Here is a 15464-nt window from a genome sequence, read left to right as displayed (position 1 = left end):
TACTTTCTCTTGCTATTATCATTTTTGCCGTACAGTCCTGTCTTTGTGAGAGGAAGTTGCAATCACAACCTTGGAACTTGCATTACTCGCTCTTGTTTTTAAACAGGAACTTCTTGTGTATTATCCAGCAATAATCCCAACAGACATCCCTGTATGATGTCAGTGCTATGCACCATTTTGCAGATGAGAAGACTGAGGCTGGTGCTAGCAAACAGGAAAAACTGGATCCCTTGACAGGTGGAAGCGAAGTTAGAGTTTTCTGCATCTCTTTGCTGCCATCTGGTGACCAACTGTTTTTTTGCAGCCCAGATTTCAGGCTGAGGAAGATTGGCAGGTCTAACATTTCATGGGGAAAGCAAAATTCAAATGTATTTCTTTTTTCAAATGTAAACTTGCCATTCTGAATCAAGACTCTCAGAAGTTTAAGAGCATCAGATTAGAAAACAAGCAAACAGAGTAGGATCAGGTCAATTAAACATAAGCCCCAAAATGAACTATTAAAAATTAATGTCAGTCTATCATGACACCTGTCACTCACCTGAGACCCTCTAGTCCAGGGGTCTCCAACCTTGGCAACTTTAAGACTTGAAGTTGAAGAGTTGAAGTCCACAAGTCTTTGCTGGCTGAGGAATTCTGAGAGTTGAAGTCCACAAGTCTTAAAGTTGCCAAGTTTGGAGACCCCTGCTCTAGTCTAAAACAACTTTTCAGTAGATGCCAGAAGACATTTGTGGAAACTTGGGACACCCTGATCAATCATTACATTTGTTGTCTCTGGCCTCAGCCACTTCTGAGTCCAATAAAGGCTGCCAGTAAGAACTGGCCTTTATCTCTCCAAAACCCAGCTAGGTTTTATAGGGCCAAATACATTAAACTATTCCATATAAACTTCTTTGAAAAACAAGACCATAAAAAGTTGAGATTATACAATTGGGGAACATGGATCAAAGCCTTTTTGAAAACGTCACCAAAACATCCCATGTAAAAAATAAAGGAACTCTTTATGTGTGCATTTGTGGCTACAAGCACGCACACACACACACACACACACACACACACACACACACACACAGGATTGGAGAACATTTCAAGTTGTAGGTTCAACTGAGGTAAAAGCAATTTCGAAGCCAGGATAACAAAAGACTGAAACACCTGGTTTTTTGGCTCTGTTCCTTTTCTGTTCAACCTGATCTGCCCTACTGCCATACCATCAATTTAGCAAGCTTTCTAAATGGAATGATGACTCTTTTTAAAAAAAAAATTCAAAACCAACAGCAGGGTGAGCTAAAGGTGAGGATGATGGGTGGAAATGAGGCTTTATCTAGATACATTTTTTTAGTCTGGAAAACATTACAGTCCAAGGACTGTTTTGGATTTGGGAAGTGAAATACATCCCAGAGAGCAGCGAATGACCCAAGCAGCTTTTGCTGCCAAGAATATACATATTCATATAGTCAGTAGGAGCGGAGCTTTTTTCTATTAGAGTTTACCAATTCAAAGATAAAAGGCTAATACAAATGAAGAAAAATGTAAAAAGTGAAGAAAAAGAAGTGCAAAGAGAAAAAAATAGAAAATATATAAAATATGACTGCCCACTCCCTCCAGACAAGTACTCTGTTTTCCCGAAAATAAGACATCCCCTGATAATAAGCCAAATTGGCCTTTTGAGGGCATGCGCTAAAATATGCCCCTCCCTGAAAATAAGCCCTCCCCAAAAATATTTAAATGCATGCGCAGCTGGTCCCCACCATTTCCTCTGGTTAGGGTTAGGGAGACAGAGCTGGAAATCAAGTAAGACAGCAAGAGGAGCCCCATCTTGCTCCACGCGCCCCAAAATAATAAGACCTCCCCAAAAATAAGGTCAAGCACATAGTTCACGGTTCAAAAAAATATAAGGCTGTCTTATTTTCGGGGAAACACAGGTATAAATTTCAGAAACTTAAAACCCTCTCTAATATTTTAATAAGAAGGTCTCTTCTTCCCATATCACCCCTTATAATAAAAAATCAAATTATAAAAACTCATAAAGATGCTTTTTCAAAAGGCAACTGGACTTTGTTTTTCCTTGAAGATGTTTCGCTTCTCTTCCAAGAAGCTTCTTCAGTTCTGACTTCAGTGAAACTAAAGAAGCTTCTTGGATGAGAAGCAAAATGTCTTCAAGGAAAAACAAAGTCCAGTTGCCTTTTGAAAAAGCCCTTTGGGGACAACCATGATTGGGATGATTGAGAATCTCCATAGACATAAAAACTCATAATTCAGCCCTAATGTGCAAAAGTCTATTAAGAGTTACTAGAAATAGTAACATACTGTATTTTAAACTTATTTAACAGATTAACAGAGTTGGAAGGGACCTTATAGGTCATCTAGTCCAACCCCCTTAAATGTAATAAATCTATTTTGTATTCCAACTTATCACTTTCTCTCAAAAATAAAGGAAAGATTGCTTAAGTAGGAACTCGATTGTGTCAATCCTTACATTTATTTGCCTCATCCTAAAATCTCAGTGTGTCATGCACAAAAAAGTGATGGTTTAATGAAAACTTACTTTTGAAGTTTTGGGAATGGAAACAGTGTATGGAACTGACCAAGGAAGAAATTAATTGCTGCCAATTCAAATATAAGTGGTTTTTTTTTTCTTTCCGCCTCTTTCCATCCCCTTCTTCTGTTTCTCTAGGTATCACAATGGAACGCTTCTGAACTGGAAAACATACAATTACAGCAGGAGCTTAGTGTTACGTGATTTGAGAACTCACCAAGCTGGCTTATACCACTGCAAAGCCAGCAATGACCACAGTTCAATCAAATCCTCTGCTGCCCATTTGACAGTAATAAGTAAGTAGCTGCATTTTTTTGTGACAGGGCCTTCTTGAAATATCTGCTTTCGGGATAGTGTGGTTTGTTTGAGCTTGGCTCAGTATTGGGTGAATATAGCCACTGTGGTATAATATGAATCATAATGCGTGCCTTATTTATTTTGATTCCTAAAGTTGCCCACCCACCTGCAACTCTGGGCAGCTCATAAAGAAAAATCATAATAATTTTTGTGTGTTTGTGCCTTTGAGTTCAGTGTTGAATTTTACAGGATTCCCATAAATCTTTAGATTGAAATCTTTCTTGGTGCTGGAGGTAATATGCAGTATTAAGAACAGTTGCAAGAACTGGGTATGTCTAGTTTAATGAAAAGAAGGACTAGGGGTGACATGATATCAGTGTTCCAATACCTCAGGGGTTGCCACAAAGAAGAGGGAGTCAAACTATTCTCCAAAGTACCTGAGGGCAGGACAAGAAGCAATGGGTGGAAACTAAGCAAGGAGAGAAGCAACCTAGAACTAAGGAGAAATTTCCTGATAGTTAGAACAATTAATCAGTGGAACAACTTGCCTCCAGAAGTTGTGAATGCTCCAACACTGGAAGTTTTTAAGAAGATGTTGGATAACCATTTGTCTGAAGTGGTGTAGGGTTTCCTGCCTAAGCAGGGGGCTGGATTAGAAGACCTCCAAGGTCCCTTCCAACTCTGTTATTCTATTCTATTCTATTCTATTCTATTCTATTCTATTCTATTCTATTCTATTCTATTCTATTCTATTCTATTCTATTCTATTCTATTCTATTCCCTTCTCAGGAACAAAAGATGGACTGAGAAGCCTCTCTGCCAAGATGGATTCTTTGCTACCTACCTCTTTGTGATATCACAGCAGCCCCTTTTTGCCTGTTATTCATATGCTAAACATCACAAATCTAGTATAACTGGGTCTTAGCAGTTCTAATCTCATCCTCTCATTCTTCTTTCAGGTCCAGATGTTCCAGCATGTAGAGCCCGGCCAGAGGAATACCTCATAAAACTCCCTGATGATTGTTTTCAAGAGGCAACAGGTTCCCACTTTTACAATGTTGGTCATTGCCCCAGTACTCCCTGTGCTGGAAACTCTTCAGATGGCCTGAGGTGCCAGGAAGATGCTACTCAGCACTGTTGTGGGACACAACGCATGGAAGTGAAGGAGATCCATTGCACGGGTTACATCCTTCCCGTCAAAGTGGTTGCAGAGTGTGGTTGTACCATTTGTACTCGGCCCAAAGTCCTGGTTCGGGGCAAAGCATCAGCCGCTGACGATGGCGAACCTCTCCGCTTTGGTGAGATCTATCTGGGTGCAGAGAAAATTGGCTTCACTGGGTATAAAGGCACATTCACCATAGAGGTGCCACCCGACACAGAGAGACTTGTGGTCAGGTTTGTGGATCGGCTGCAGAAATTTGTAGACGCTGTCAAGGTTTTCCCACTTGACCAACGTGGAGGGGCTGTTTACCAAGAAGTCAAACTGATGAGGAAGAAGAAGCCCGTTGACCTGCCATCATTGGAATCTAATACTATTCCATTGGGAGAAGTAGCTGGAGAAAATCCTATTGGGGAGATAGTCATCCCACCTGGCTCTTTCTTCAGATCTGATGGGCAGGTGTACAATGGGACTGTCAAGGCAAGCATTACTTTTGTGGATCCACGGGACATTGGTACAGTGAGCACTGCCTCCAGTGACCTGAATTTCATCAATGCCGAAGGAGATCTCTTCCCTCTCAGGACATATGGCATGTTTTCAATGGATTTCTGGGAAGAAGAAACACGCCGGGGCTTAGAAATCGGGCGGGTGGAGATAAAGATGGACACTGACCTCATCAAAACTCTGGAACATACAGAGAAAATGAAACTCTGGTCCCTCAATCCTATAACAGGCCTGTGGGAGGAAGAAGCATCTCTCAAGCTGGCCAAGAAGAAACGCAAGAAACGGGAGGAGAGAAATTTCTTGATTGGCAACTTGGAAGTCCGGGAAAGGCGCCTATTCAATCTGGATGTTGCAGAAAGCCGTCGCTGCTTCGTCAAAGTCAGAACATACATCAATGAAAAGTTCTACCCTAGTGAGCAGCTAGAGGGAGTGGTTGTGACTCTCGTCAATCTTGAGCCCAGACCTGGTTACCCTTCTAATCCTCGGGCCTGGGGTCGATTTGACAGTGTGGTGACAGGTCCCAATGGTGCATGTTTACCTGCTTTCTGCGATAGCGAGAGGGCTGATGCCTACACGGCCTATGTCACAGCAACCATGGGAGGAGAGGAACTGGAGGCTGTTCCTTCAAGCCCAACGCTCAACCCTCGAGCTATAGGAGTTTCTCAGCCTTACCTCAACAAGCTTGGCTACCAGAGAGCCGACCATGAGGACCCTGCCCTAAAGAAGACAGCTTTCAGGATCAATCTTGCCAAACCCAACCAGAACAATATCGATGAGACCAATGGGCCCATTTATGCCTATCGAAATCTGAAGGATTGTGATCAGGCTCCCGTCACAGCCAACCACTTCCGATTTTACCGAGTGGAGGTGGACAAGTATGAATATAACGTTGTGCCTTTTAAAGAGACTGACCTGACCACTTGGACGGGAGACTACCTCTCCTGGTGGCCGAACCCTCAAGAATTCCGGGCCTGCTACATCAAAGTGAAGATTAATGGGCCATACGAATACATGGTGAGGTCACGAAATGTGGGTGGCAGTCATCCAATGACTCGGGGACAACTGTATGGCCTAAGAGATTCCCGTAGCATCCGGGACGTGGAGATACATAACAGCTCGGCAGCCTGCGTTGAATTCAAATGCAGTGGGATGTTGTTTGACCAAGGAATGGTGGACAGGACTATAGTATCTGTCATCCCACAAGGGAGCTGCCACCGGACATCTGTCAACAGCTACTTGAGGGAGTATCTAAGCCGTCACCCGCCTGTAGTGGAAAATAATGACACTATGGCTTTCACCATGTTGGCGCCAGTGGATCCCTTGGGGCACAACTATGGCATCTACACCGTGACTGACCAGAATCCACACCTTGCCAAGGAGATTGCAATTGGGCGCTGCTTTGCTGGCGCCTCGGACGGCTTTTCACGTGAGATGAAGTCCGATCAGGGCACAGCTCTGACTTTTACCTGTTACGAAAAGCCAGTTGGGACAAAGAGCTTCTTCCAACGCCTGCTTGAATCCCCGTCCCAGACGCTGACTGAGATGCGTCGCGAGATGAGCGCCAACGAACAACTCCGGGGCCCTTCTCAAGTGGTGGCTTACCCAACTGGATTACGGACCGTGTTTTCTACACAGCGCCGTCCCAGCCGCCGAAGAAGGGTGGGTACTTCTCTGATCCAACAGTGAGCAGCAAGAAGAAACATTTGTTAATCTTTGTGATCCAACCGCACTCTGCAGCTCCTCAGGATGGGTATCTAAGTGGGCAAGACTCACTGTAGCAGGTTTTATTCTCACAGCCTTCAGAATTCATCTTAAAATGTACCACATCATAAAGTACTTTCTGCCAATCTCCATAATCCGATGTGATAAACCTTCCTTCCAGGTCCCAATTGTAGACCTGCTGTGTCCTGAGACTTCTAAACTACTACTATACCACCTGCAGGGGCATTCATAGGGGGTCAAAGTCAAGATGGCTCCCATCCCTATGCAATCAAAGCCCAGCCCCTTTTATGCATATTGTAAAACGGGTGGAGTTTCAACTGGACAGTCCCATCCTGGGTGAAGTGTATGCTATTGTACTCTACATTTTTCTAAGGAAAATGGTTTCTCATGTAACATTCCTTTATCCGTTCTCTTTTCTGCTCTGCTCACCATTTTTCCTGGATTACAATTTAGCTGCAGCCTGATTCAGAACCGAAGTACGCACGACTAGCTCTTTTCATTTTTGTTTCTACTATTGGCACATTTCTTTGCCTTCTTTTGCATCACTGCTCAATGGACATTCCTAGAGATTTAACACACACGGAGCATCTCTTGCCTTTGCAGTTTAACAATCTTCCTGTCAGTCCCATGTCATCAACACAAAGCAGCAGTGAAGCACTCTACAAGCAGTCCTTGACTTATGACTGGCTGCTTAGCGATTGTTTGAAGTTACGATAGCAACAGCAATAGCACTTAAGACTTATATACCGCTTCACAGTGCTTTACGGCCCTCTCTAAGCGGTTTACAGAATCAGCATACAAACACCACGCCGGACTCTGAAAAGGGGAATTAAGACCCAGATTCAAAATTCTAACGCCCAGGACACTCACCACAATCATGTGACCGCATTTTGGGCCCTTTGCAACTGACTGGCATTTATGGCCATTTGCAGCATTCTGTGGCCACATGACTATAATTTACATTCCCCATCCACCCACCCACCCACCAGTATTTACTTCCAGGATGCTGCAAACACTGCAATGGGTTCGCTTAAAAACCACAGCATTTCCTTGTTATTAAACTCAAATGTCTATTTCTCAGAAAAGGTCTAAATTAATATCAGAACGTATGCATTGTTGGACCATTTCCAAGGTTCTTTTTTGTGTTGTTGTGTTTTAGTAATGTGGGTGAATACCACACACAAAAAAGATTCTTATCATATAGCACTTACACTGATCTTCTCAGCCTGAGGATATTTGGAAAGCGCACAAAGAATCTCCACAGGAAAGTGTTGGGAATTGTCCACTTTTTTGTTCTTTGAGGTTCTTTGTGCACTTTTCAGATAGCCTCATGCTGAGAAAAACCAATGTATGTGCTATTTGGCAAGAATCTTTTTTGTGTGGTGTTTAACCACACAGCTAAAACACAACAACAACAACAAAAGAATCTTAATATGGACCATCATACGATACCAAAATTGCCTTTTTTTTGTAATGTTTTATTAACAAATGCATACCTATAATAGGTATTATGGATGGGGATGTGGGAAAGTATAATAAAATATTGAAAAAACACACTACAGTACTTATTCATCCTGCTCTGTTATGTCTTTAGATATTAATAAAATAAGAGAGGGTTGCTCATAATATTTCATCTTTGGACCATCTGATTTGGGAACCCAAAATTTGGGTCAAGGTTTGGATTTGAAGATGGAGAATTGAAGGGGCAGGAGGCAAGGAGAAGCAATGGGATGATAAGCATTTCCTTCACAAGAGGTTCCTGCTTCTCTGCAGCCAGGAAGCTATGTTAGAGCTTTAAGTTATTTATTGCAAAATATATGGTCCTGTTTTATTCATTACTAGCTGATAACCCGGCATTGCCTGGGTATTTATTTATCCCAATCCTTTATTAGACAGGAAGAGCAACTTCACCCTGAGCCCTGATTTCGGCGAGAATTAAATTAGTTAATTGTGCCCCCAGAAGCATCAAGTAAAATGATACCACCTTGTTGTTTTGGTAGTTGATCCATGATCATTTGGTGTGCTTTTTTAAAATCTTGATTTAGAAATGGCTTCTTGTCCGCGATATATGCACTAAGCTGTTCGACGTTGTAGTTCTTTTCTCGTATGTAATCTGCGTGAAGTACGTCATGTCGGTTTTGTAGTGGTACAGGCAGGCCGAGTTGCAGTAATGTTTTATTGATCATGGCCATACATTTGTCCTCAAGAATAATCAAAGCCTTGTTGAAAATGTCTGGAGCAAATGTAATTTCTAATGTTGGATTTTCCCCCTTACCAGAGGGAGCCCCCTTGTGGAGTACTGTGAAGCCGTTACCATGGCAACTTCACTGTGCTGTACAGTAGAAGCCATTTTAAGGCAGGACAGTAGAAGCCATTTTAAGGCACTTAAAATGTATCTTAACAGAACACACACCGCGAGGGGTGATGGAGTGTCTTCCCCCCCCCCAATATTTTTTTCTACACACACACACATAGACACACACAGAGCCATTTATAGATAGATAAATAGAAGATTAGTAGACCTGTGTTTACGGTAATTTTTTTCCTTGTTTCCACAAGAGTAAACCAAATGTTATCAAGGAGGACATGTGACTGGATTGTTTGGACATGAGAGGCGGTGGCAATTTCTTAATTCTCCGCTTTTTGCAGTTAAAGGTAGTCCTTGATTGACAACTGTTGGGTGACCAGTCAAGGTCACAGCACTGAAAAAAGTGACTTATGATCATTTTTCACACTTACGACCGTTGCAACATCCCCATGGTCATGTGATCAAAATTCAGACACTTGGCAACTGACTCATATTTATGACGGTTACAGTGTCCTGGGGTCATGCCATCCCAGAGGGATAGAATCAAGATCACGTGAAGTGTTAATACCACTTTATAATGCTTTGGTAAGGCCACACTTGGAATACTGCATTCAGTTTTGGTTGCCACGATGTAAAAAAGATGTGGAGACTCTAGAAAGAGTGCAGAGAAGGGCAACAAAGATGATTAGGGGACTGGAGACTAAAACAAATAAAGAACGGTTGCTGGAATTGGGTATGTCCAATTTAATGAAAAGAAGGACTAGGGGTGACATGATAGCAGTATTCCAATATCTCAGGGGCTGCCACAAAGAAGAGGGAGTCAAGCTATTCTCCAAAGCACCTGAGGGCAGGACAAGAAGCAACGGGTGGAAATCATCAAGGAGAGAAGCAACTTAGAACTAAGGAGAAATTTCCTGACAGTTAGAACAATTAATCAGTGGAGAACTTGCCTCCAGAAGTTGTGAATTCTCCAACACTGGAAGTTTTTAAGAAGATGTTGGATTTGTCTGAAATGGCATAGGGTCTGAGAAGGGGGTTGGACTAGAAGACCTCCAAGGTCCCTTCCAACTCTGTTATTCTATTCTATTCCTTTTGCAACCTTCTCACAAGCAAAGTCAAGGGGGAAACCAGATTCACTTAACAAGTGTGCTACTAACTTAACGGCTGCAGTGATTCGCTTAACTTGAAGTGTGGCAAGAAAGCTGGTCAAATGAGGCAAAATTCACTTAACAGCTGTCTCGCTTAGCAACGGAAAATTTGGGTTCAATTGTGGTCGTAAGTCGAGGACCACCTGTATACGTCCAGCTATCTTTGGTCCCCTAGCTTTAGGCTTTTCAATCAGTAAAAAAAAAAAAAAAAGTCAGTTTTGTTTCTTTTTTTAATATTATTCATGGAAAAAAGTCCCAACAGAGACTTGCTCTCTTCCAAAAAAACCTGTTTAGGCTACATTTGGAGGAAAAAAAAGTAAGCATGGATTGGTTTCAGCTAGACATTTTCCTCCCTGGAAATTCAGCACAACTGAACACCCCCCACTTCCAAACAGAGGAACGTGCCTGCTTGTCCACCTCGGCCGGGTGGAAGGAACCGAGCTTTACAAGACACCTCTAAGCTCAGAGCCTGTGGTTTGGCATCCTCCGTGCCTCCGTTTCTCCATCCTGCTCTGTTTATCCAGGAGCAGTAATGAGAAAAGCAGGCCAGGGTGTTAAGAGGAAGAAGGCAGCAAATTCCTGGTGCTTGGAAAGCTCTTGAGTTGGCCTCAGCTGCTCTTGTACCTACAATAGCACAAAAGAGGAGGAAGGACCAAAATCAACCACTCGCTCCATTCCAGCTTCCCCATTGTTCTTGCCAAATGCTAACCGCTATTACCTGCCTTGACATGTGGCCTAAACCCAATACAAATGTACAAGTTGTTGGCTGCCTTCGGTTGCTGGCATTCTTTGTCGCCACAAAGGAACAACGGCTCACCCAGATGCCAACAATGCTTGCTGGTTTCTGAAGGCCAGGTGGTGCTTGCTAGCTGAGAGAGGAGGCTAAAAAGAGAAGAAAAGAGAACACACAGTGGTGGGGACTCACAAATATTGCCCTTTTATGCAGCACGGGCAGATATTTCAATGCCCAGGTGTGCAAAGATGCTTTTGGATACCTCCCTTAGGGGTTTGCTGTGCTTTCTGCCCTTATCTCTCTTTATAGATAGTCCTTGACTCACAACCATTTGTTTAGTGACCATTCGAAGTTACAGCATCACTGAAAAAAGTGGTTTATAACCAGTCCTCACACTTACAACCACCACGGCATCCCCACAGTCACATGATCCACGGTCACATGGGTGCTCGGCAACTGCCATGTGTTTACAACTGTTGGAAGAAATATCCATCTGGTTCAGTTCCAAGCCAGGAGAAAGACACTGGAGACAAAATGGAGGCTGGAGGCTGATTGGAAAGAGGGTCCATTTATTGATGAAGCAAAAGGACATGGATGGTTCTGGGCAGCTGACCACATGAAGTTGAGAATGAGAGTTATATATACCTTCTCTTGGGCCTTGCCCTTGAGCTTCCTGTTTCTGGGCAAGAACATGTATTCTATTGGCTGTTGTCAGATTCCCACGAGGCCATGTACAAATCCTAGGAGCTTGTCTGGGATAAGTTTGGTTGAAGCTTGGGCTGATGCAATGTCCTTAGGAGATTTTGTAATGCAGTAAGCCCTGCTGCTAGATAATCCTATTATGTCCTGGAGGGTCATGTCTTAATCCCATCACCCTAGAGCTGAAGGTCTTTTGTCTTGTAGATAGGCTGGCCCAGTCCTGCTGGGGCTATTAAGAAAGGTGGGGGCTGCTTTCCAGGAGCATCTTTCTCCTTTAGGGAGATATAACATTCTGCCTTTTTTAAAATATTTCTCAAAATATTTAATTCTTCTAGGAGAGGGGTGGGTGCTAACTTTATACACAACAGTTGTAGCATCCTGGGTCACATGATTTCCATTTGTGACCTTCCCAGCTGGCTTCCGACAAGCAAAGTCAACGTGGGTGGGTGGGGGAAATCAGGTTATTCACTTAACAACTGCAGTGATTTCCTGAACAACTGTGGCAAAACAGGTTGTAAAGTTGGGCACCATTCCCTTAACAACTGCCTTGTTTAGCGATGGAACTATGGTCATAAGTTGAGGACTATCTGTGTTTATTTGAAGAGGCTTCCAAATACATTTTAAAACACTTTTGTGCTACAGTACGAGCAAAACATTGTGTTCCAAGATCATGTAAGAAGCAGTAAATAGGGAAATGGGCTGGGCAGATGGCGACTATTATCTCAGTAACAACCCCATGCAATGCTCATCTTCTTCCACAGATAAAGTTTATGCAGTCACAGACCAGTTCAAAATAAAAATGCTAAAAATAAAATTATAAAAACACAATCAATGACGGCCAGCTACAACTGAAACTAGTTCTAGAAATTTCCCCCACCCATCAAAGAAATGTGTACATCAGTAGTGGGTTGCCCCCAGTTCAGACCGGTTCACAAGAACCGGTAGTAAAACCGGTGGGAGGCTCTGCCCACCGACCCCGATGTCATCAGGAAGCTTCTGCGCATGTGTGCGGTCCCGTTGCGAACCGGTAGTAAAGGTAAGTAGAACCCACCCCTGGTATACATGTGACACACTTGTGTATGTGTGTACATATATGCACCAGTGGTGGGTTGCCCCCGATTCGCACCGGTTCTATAGAACCGGTAGTAAAACCGGTGGGAGGCTCCGCCCACTGACCCTCACGTCATCAAAATGGTTCTGCGAATGCGCAGAAGAGCGTGCACGCAAGCGAGCAAAGCAAGCGCGCGTGCGCTGCCCCATTGCGAACTGGTAGTAAAGGTAAGTAGAACCCACCCCTGATATGCACACGTACAGCCTGCCAGAAGCTGTGGAAGACCAGGATAAGGCAAAATTCTGTCGACTTAATAGTGACACAAGTGCTAATTATCCGAAAATGAAAATATCCATTTTATAACATCAATTTTCCCTCTGTCATCTACAGTATATCAATCCCTTTCTCACACACAAAACCATTCTTATAGACTGAAATATAAATTTCCTTCCGAGAGAAACAGCAAAAAAAAAAAAAAAAGAGCAGGATTTACATTGGCAAGTGAAAGGATTAATTGGAGGGAGACGGAAGAGATGAATGGAAGGAATGCAGAGAGAGAAAAAACCTGATTTAAGTTTGGACAGAAAGGGTTAAATTCACTAGGCAAGCATCTCTGCTCCATTCTCAATTCAATTTCCTTTGGCAGCTGTCATCCGCAGCCAACTGTATTTCCACCAACTCCCTTGTTTCCTTCTCAGTAAATTCATAATAATGCCCATTTGCTCCCGCAATTGACAGCTAATTATGGGCAGCACAAAGAAACACGTTTTTCTGATTGAGAATATACCAGTTCTCCACAGCAAGATATGCATCCTTAACAAGTAGAAATGGCTCTATAAACACACTGACAATCTTTCAGATTTCAGACCAATATGGCAGCTTGAGGAGACGAGCTCAAAGTTGAAGCTGTTCTCTGAATTTTTTTTCGAAGCTGTGAAGCATCATGAAAAGTTCCTCCAGAATTGTTTATCCTTATTTCCTTAATTCCCCCATGTTCTGGGATGCAGCGTTGTCATGGTTTCATCTTGGTAGAACAGTAGGTAGGTCATTTTGGTCTAGTGGTTAAGGCACAAAGCTAGAAACTAGGAGAGTGTGAATTCTAGTCCTGCCTTAAGCATAAAAGCCAGCCGAGTATCTCTGGACCAATCACAAGGAGATTGTGAGTTCTATTCCCACCTTAGGTATGAAAGCCAACTAGGAGACCTTAGGCCTGTGATGGCGAACCTATGGCACGGTGCCACAGGTGGCACACGTAGCCGTATCGGTGGGCCCGCAAGCTCAGCTCCGGTGTGCATGCGCATGTTGGACAGCTGATTTTTGGGCCTTCTGGGCCCACCAGAAGTAGGGAAGCAGGCTGTTTCCTGCTTCCGGAGGGCCTTGGATGGTGGTGGGGAAGGCCCGTTTTTCTCTCTCTCCAGCCTCCAGAGCCTTTCTAGGAGTCTGGGGAGGGCAAAAACGGCCTCCCTCCCCCGGAGGCCCTCCGGAGGCCGGAAATGGCCCGTTTGGCAAACAGCAACCTGTTTGGTTGTTTCCGGCCTCCAGAGGGCCTCTGAGGGGGTGGGGAAGGCCATTTTTGCCTCCCCAGACTCCTAGAAAGGCTCTGGAGGCTGGGGAGAGCAAAAAACGGGCCTACCATGCCATTGCGTGCCAGGAGCGTGGGGAACGGGGGAGGGTTCCGCGTGCATGAGTGGGGGCAGGGCGCATAGAATTATGGGTGTGGGCACACGCATGCGCGACACACACCCCCGCTCCTGACACGCAGTGGCAAAAAGGTTAGCCATCATTGCCTTAGGCCAATCACAAGGAGATTGCGAGTCCTAGTACCACTTTAGGCATGAAAATCAACTGGGTGACTTTGAGCCAATCACTCTCTCCCAACCCAACCCAACTCTTCTCACAGGGTTGTTGTTATGGGGAAAACAGAAGGAGGAAGGAATATTTGATATGTTCACTGGCTTGAGTTATTTATAAAAAAACAATAAAGGTGAGATAATCAATAAAATAAATAAACATAAAATAAAATAAATAAACATACTGACAATTGCCAAGAATGCGGTGGTTCAGATTTTATTTATTTATTTATTTATTTTATTTTTGAATTTGTATACCGCCCTTCTCCCTAAGGACACAGGGTGGTGTACAGCCACGTAAAAACAAGGACTACAAATATTAAAATACCATTAAAAGATATATATAAATTTGGTCCCATAATTAAAAACAGTAACAAACCAATTAAAACATTTAAAAAGTGTTAGGCCAGCCCGGCTTGCTGGAAAAAGAAAGGTTAAGGGCACGGCGGAAGGCACCGAGGGCATGATGGAAGGCACCGAGGAGATTTTACAGATGTCCCTAGCATTCTGGTGCTTGAAATTTCCAGGCAGGGCCTGGAAAAACAATATTCTTCCTATGCCTCATTTCCCGATGCCAGGTATCTGCAGGTCCTGCTCCCACCCGCAGCTTTTCCATTGGAAATCCTGGAATTTTCGGTAAGAGAAAATGATCAAGAAAAAGCACTTATGTTACAAGGCCCTAACTGACTTCCCTGGTTGTAAGTCACTCTGAAGTCAATACAACTGCAGGCAATGGAATGAAATGCTCGACCTTGCCTGTAACTCCCAAAGGTGCTTTTTTCAAGAGGCAACCGGACTTTCTGGTTTTTCTTTGAAGATGTTTCACTTCTCATCCAAGAAGCTTCTTCAGCTCTGACTGGATGGTGTGGAATGGAAGGATTTATACTTCTTACAGACAGCTGGACATTTGCATTCTTTTAGCGGGCCATTAAGGTCCTTCCACTCCACACTATCCTGTCAGAGCTGAAGAAGCTTCTTGGATGACAAGCGAAACGTCTTCAAAGAAAAACCAGAAAGTCCGGTTGCCTCTTGAAAAAAGCACCTTTGGGACAACCAATACCTGGATGACTGAGAATCGCCATAGACACTTGCCTGTAACTGTTTTGGTCCATGATCTGCTACCTAAGATAGGATGAATTGGACTTCCTCACACCTGGTGGGCTCTAAGAGAATTAATTTGGTCCAGTGATTAAGGTACCAGGCTAGAAAGTGGGAGACTGAAAGTTCTAGTCCCACCTTAGGCATGAAAGCTGGCTGAGGGACTTTGGGTCATGACCAGGAGACTGTGGTGTTTTAGTCCTGCTTTTGTCATAAAAATTGGTTGGGGGACTTTAGATCAGTCATTCTTTCTCAACCCAACTCACCTCACAAGGTTGTTGTTGCGGACACAACATGAGGAGGAGAAGAACGAGGAAGCATATTGCCGCCAACAAATTGGGTCCTCATTTTACTGACCTCGG

At 43.6% G+C, this 15464-nt stretch overlaps 1 protein-coding gene across 1 annotated transcript in view; it reads left to right on the top strand.

The window, feature by feature from the left end:
• The window catches only part of LOC117677469 (cartilage intermediate layer protein 2), a 33429-nt gene extending 25588 nt beyond the window's left edge, over window positions 1-7841 (top strand). Inside the window, exons 8-9 of the mRNA XM_034437671.3 lie at window positions 2672-2829; window positions 3790-7841. Of these exons, the coding sequence (XP_034293562.2) occupies window positions 2672-2829; window positions 3790-6179 (2548 nt within the window). The 3' untranslated portion in view covers window positions 6180-7841. The remainder of the gene's footprint in view (window positions 1-2671; window positions 2830-3789) is intronic.
• The last annotated feature ends 7623 nt before the right edge of the window (window positions 7842-15464 follow it).

The sequence above is a fragment of the Pantherophis guttatus genome, chromosome 1 (genome assembly GCF_059756535.1).
Source record: "Pantherophis guttatus breed Tessera chromosome 1, ASM5975653v1, whole genome shotgun sequence".
In the NCBI taxonomy this organism is placed as follows: domain Eukaryota; kingdom Metazoa; phylum Chordata; class Lepidosauria; order Squamata; family Colubridae; genus Pantherophis; species Pantherophis guttatus.
Note: the sequence above shows the minus strand (reverse complement) of the source record. Positions and strands in the feature narration are given on the sequence as shown.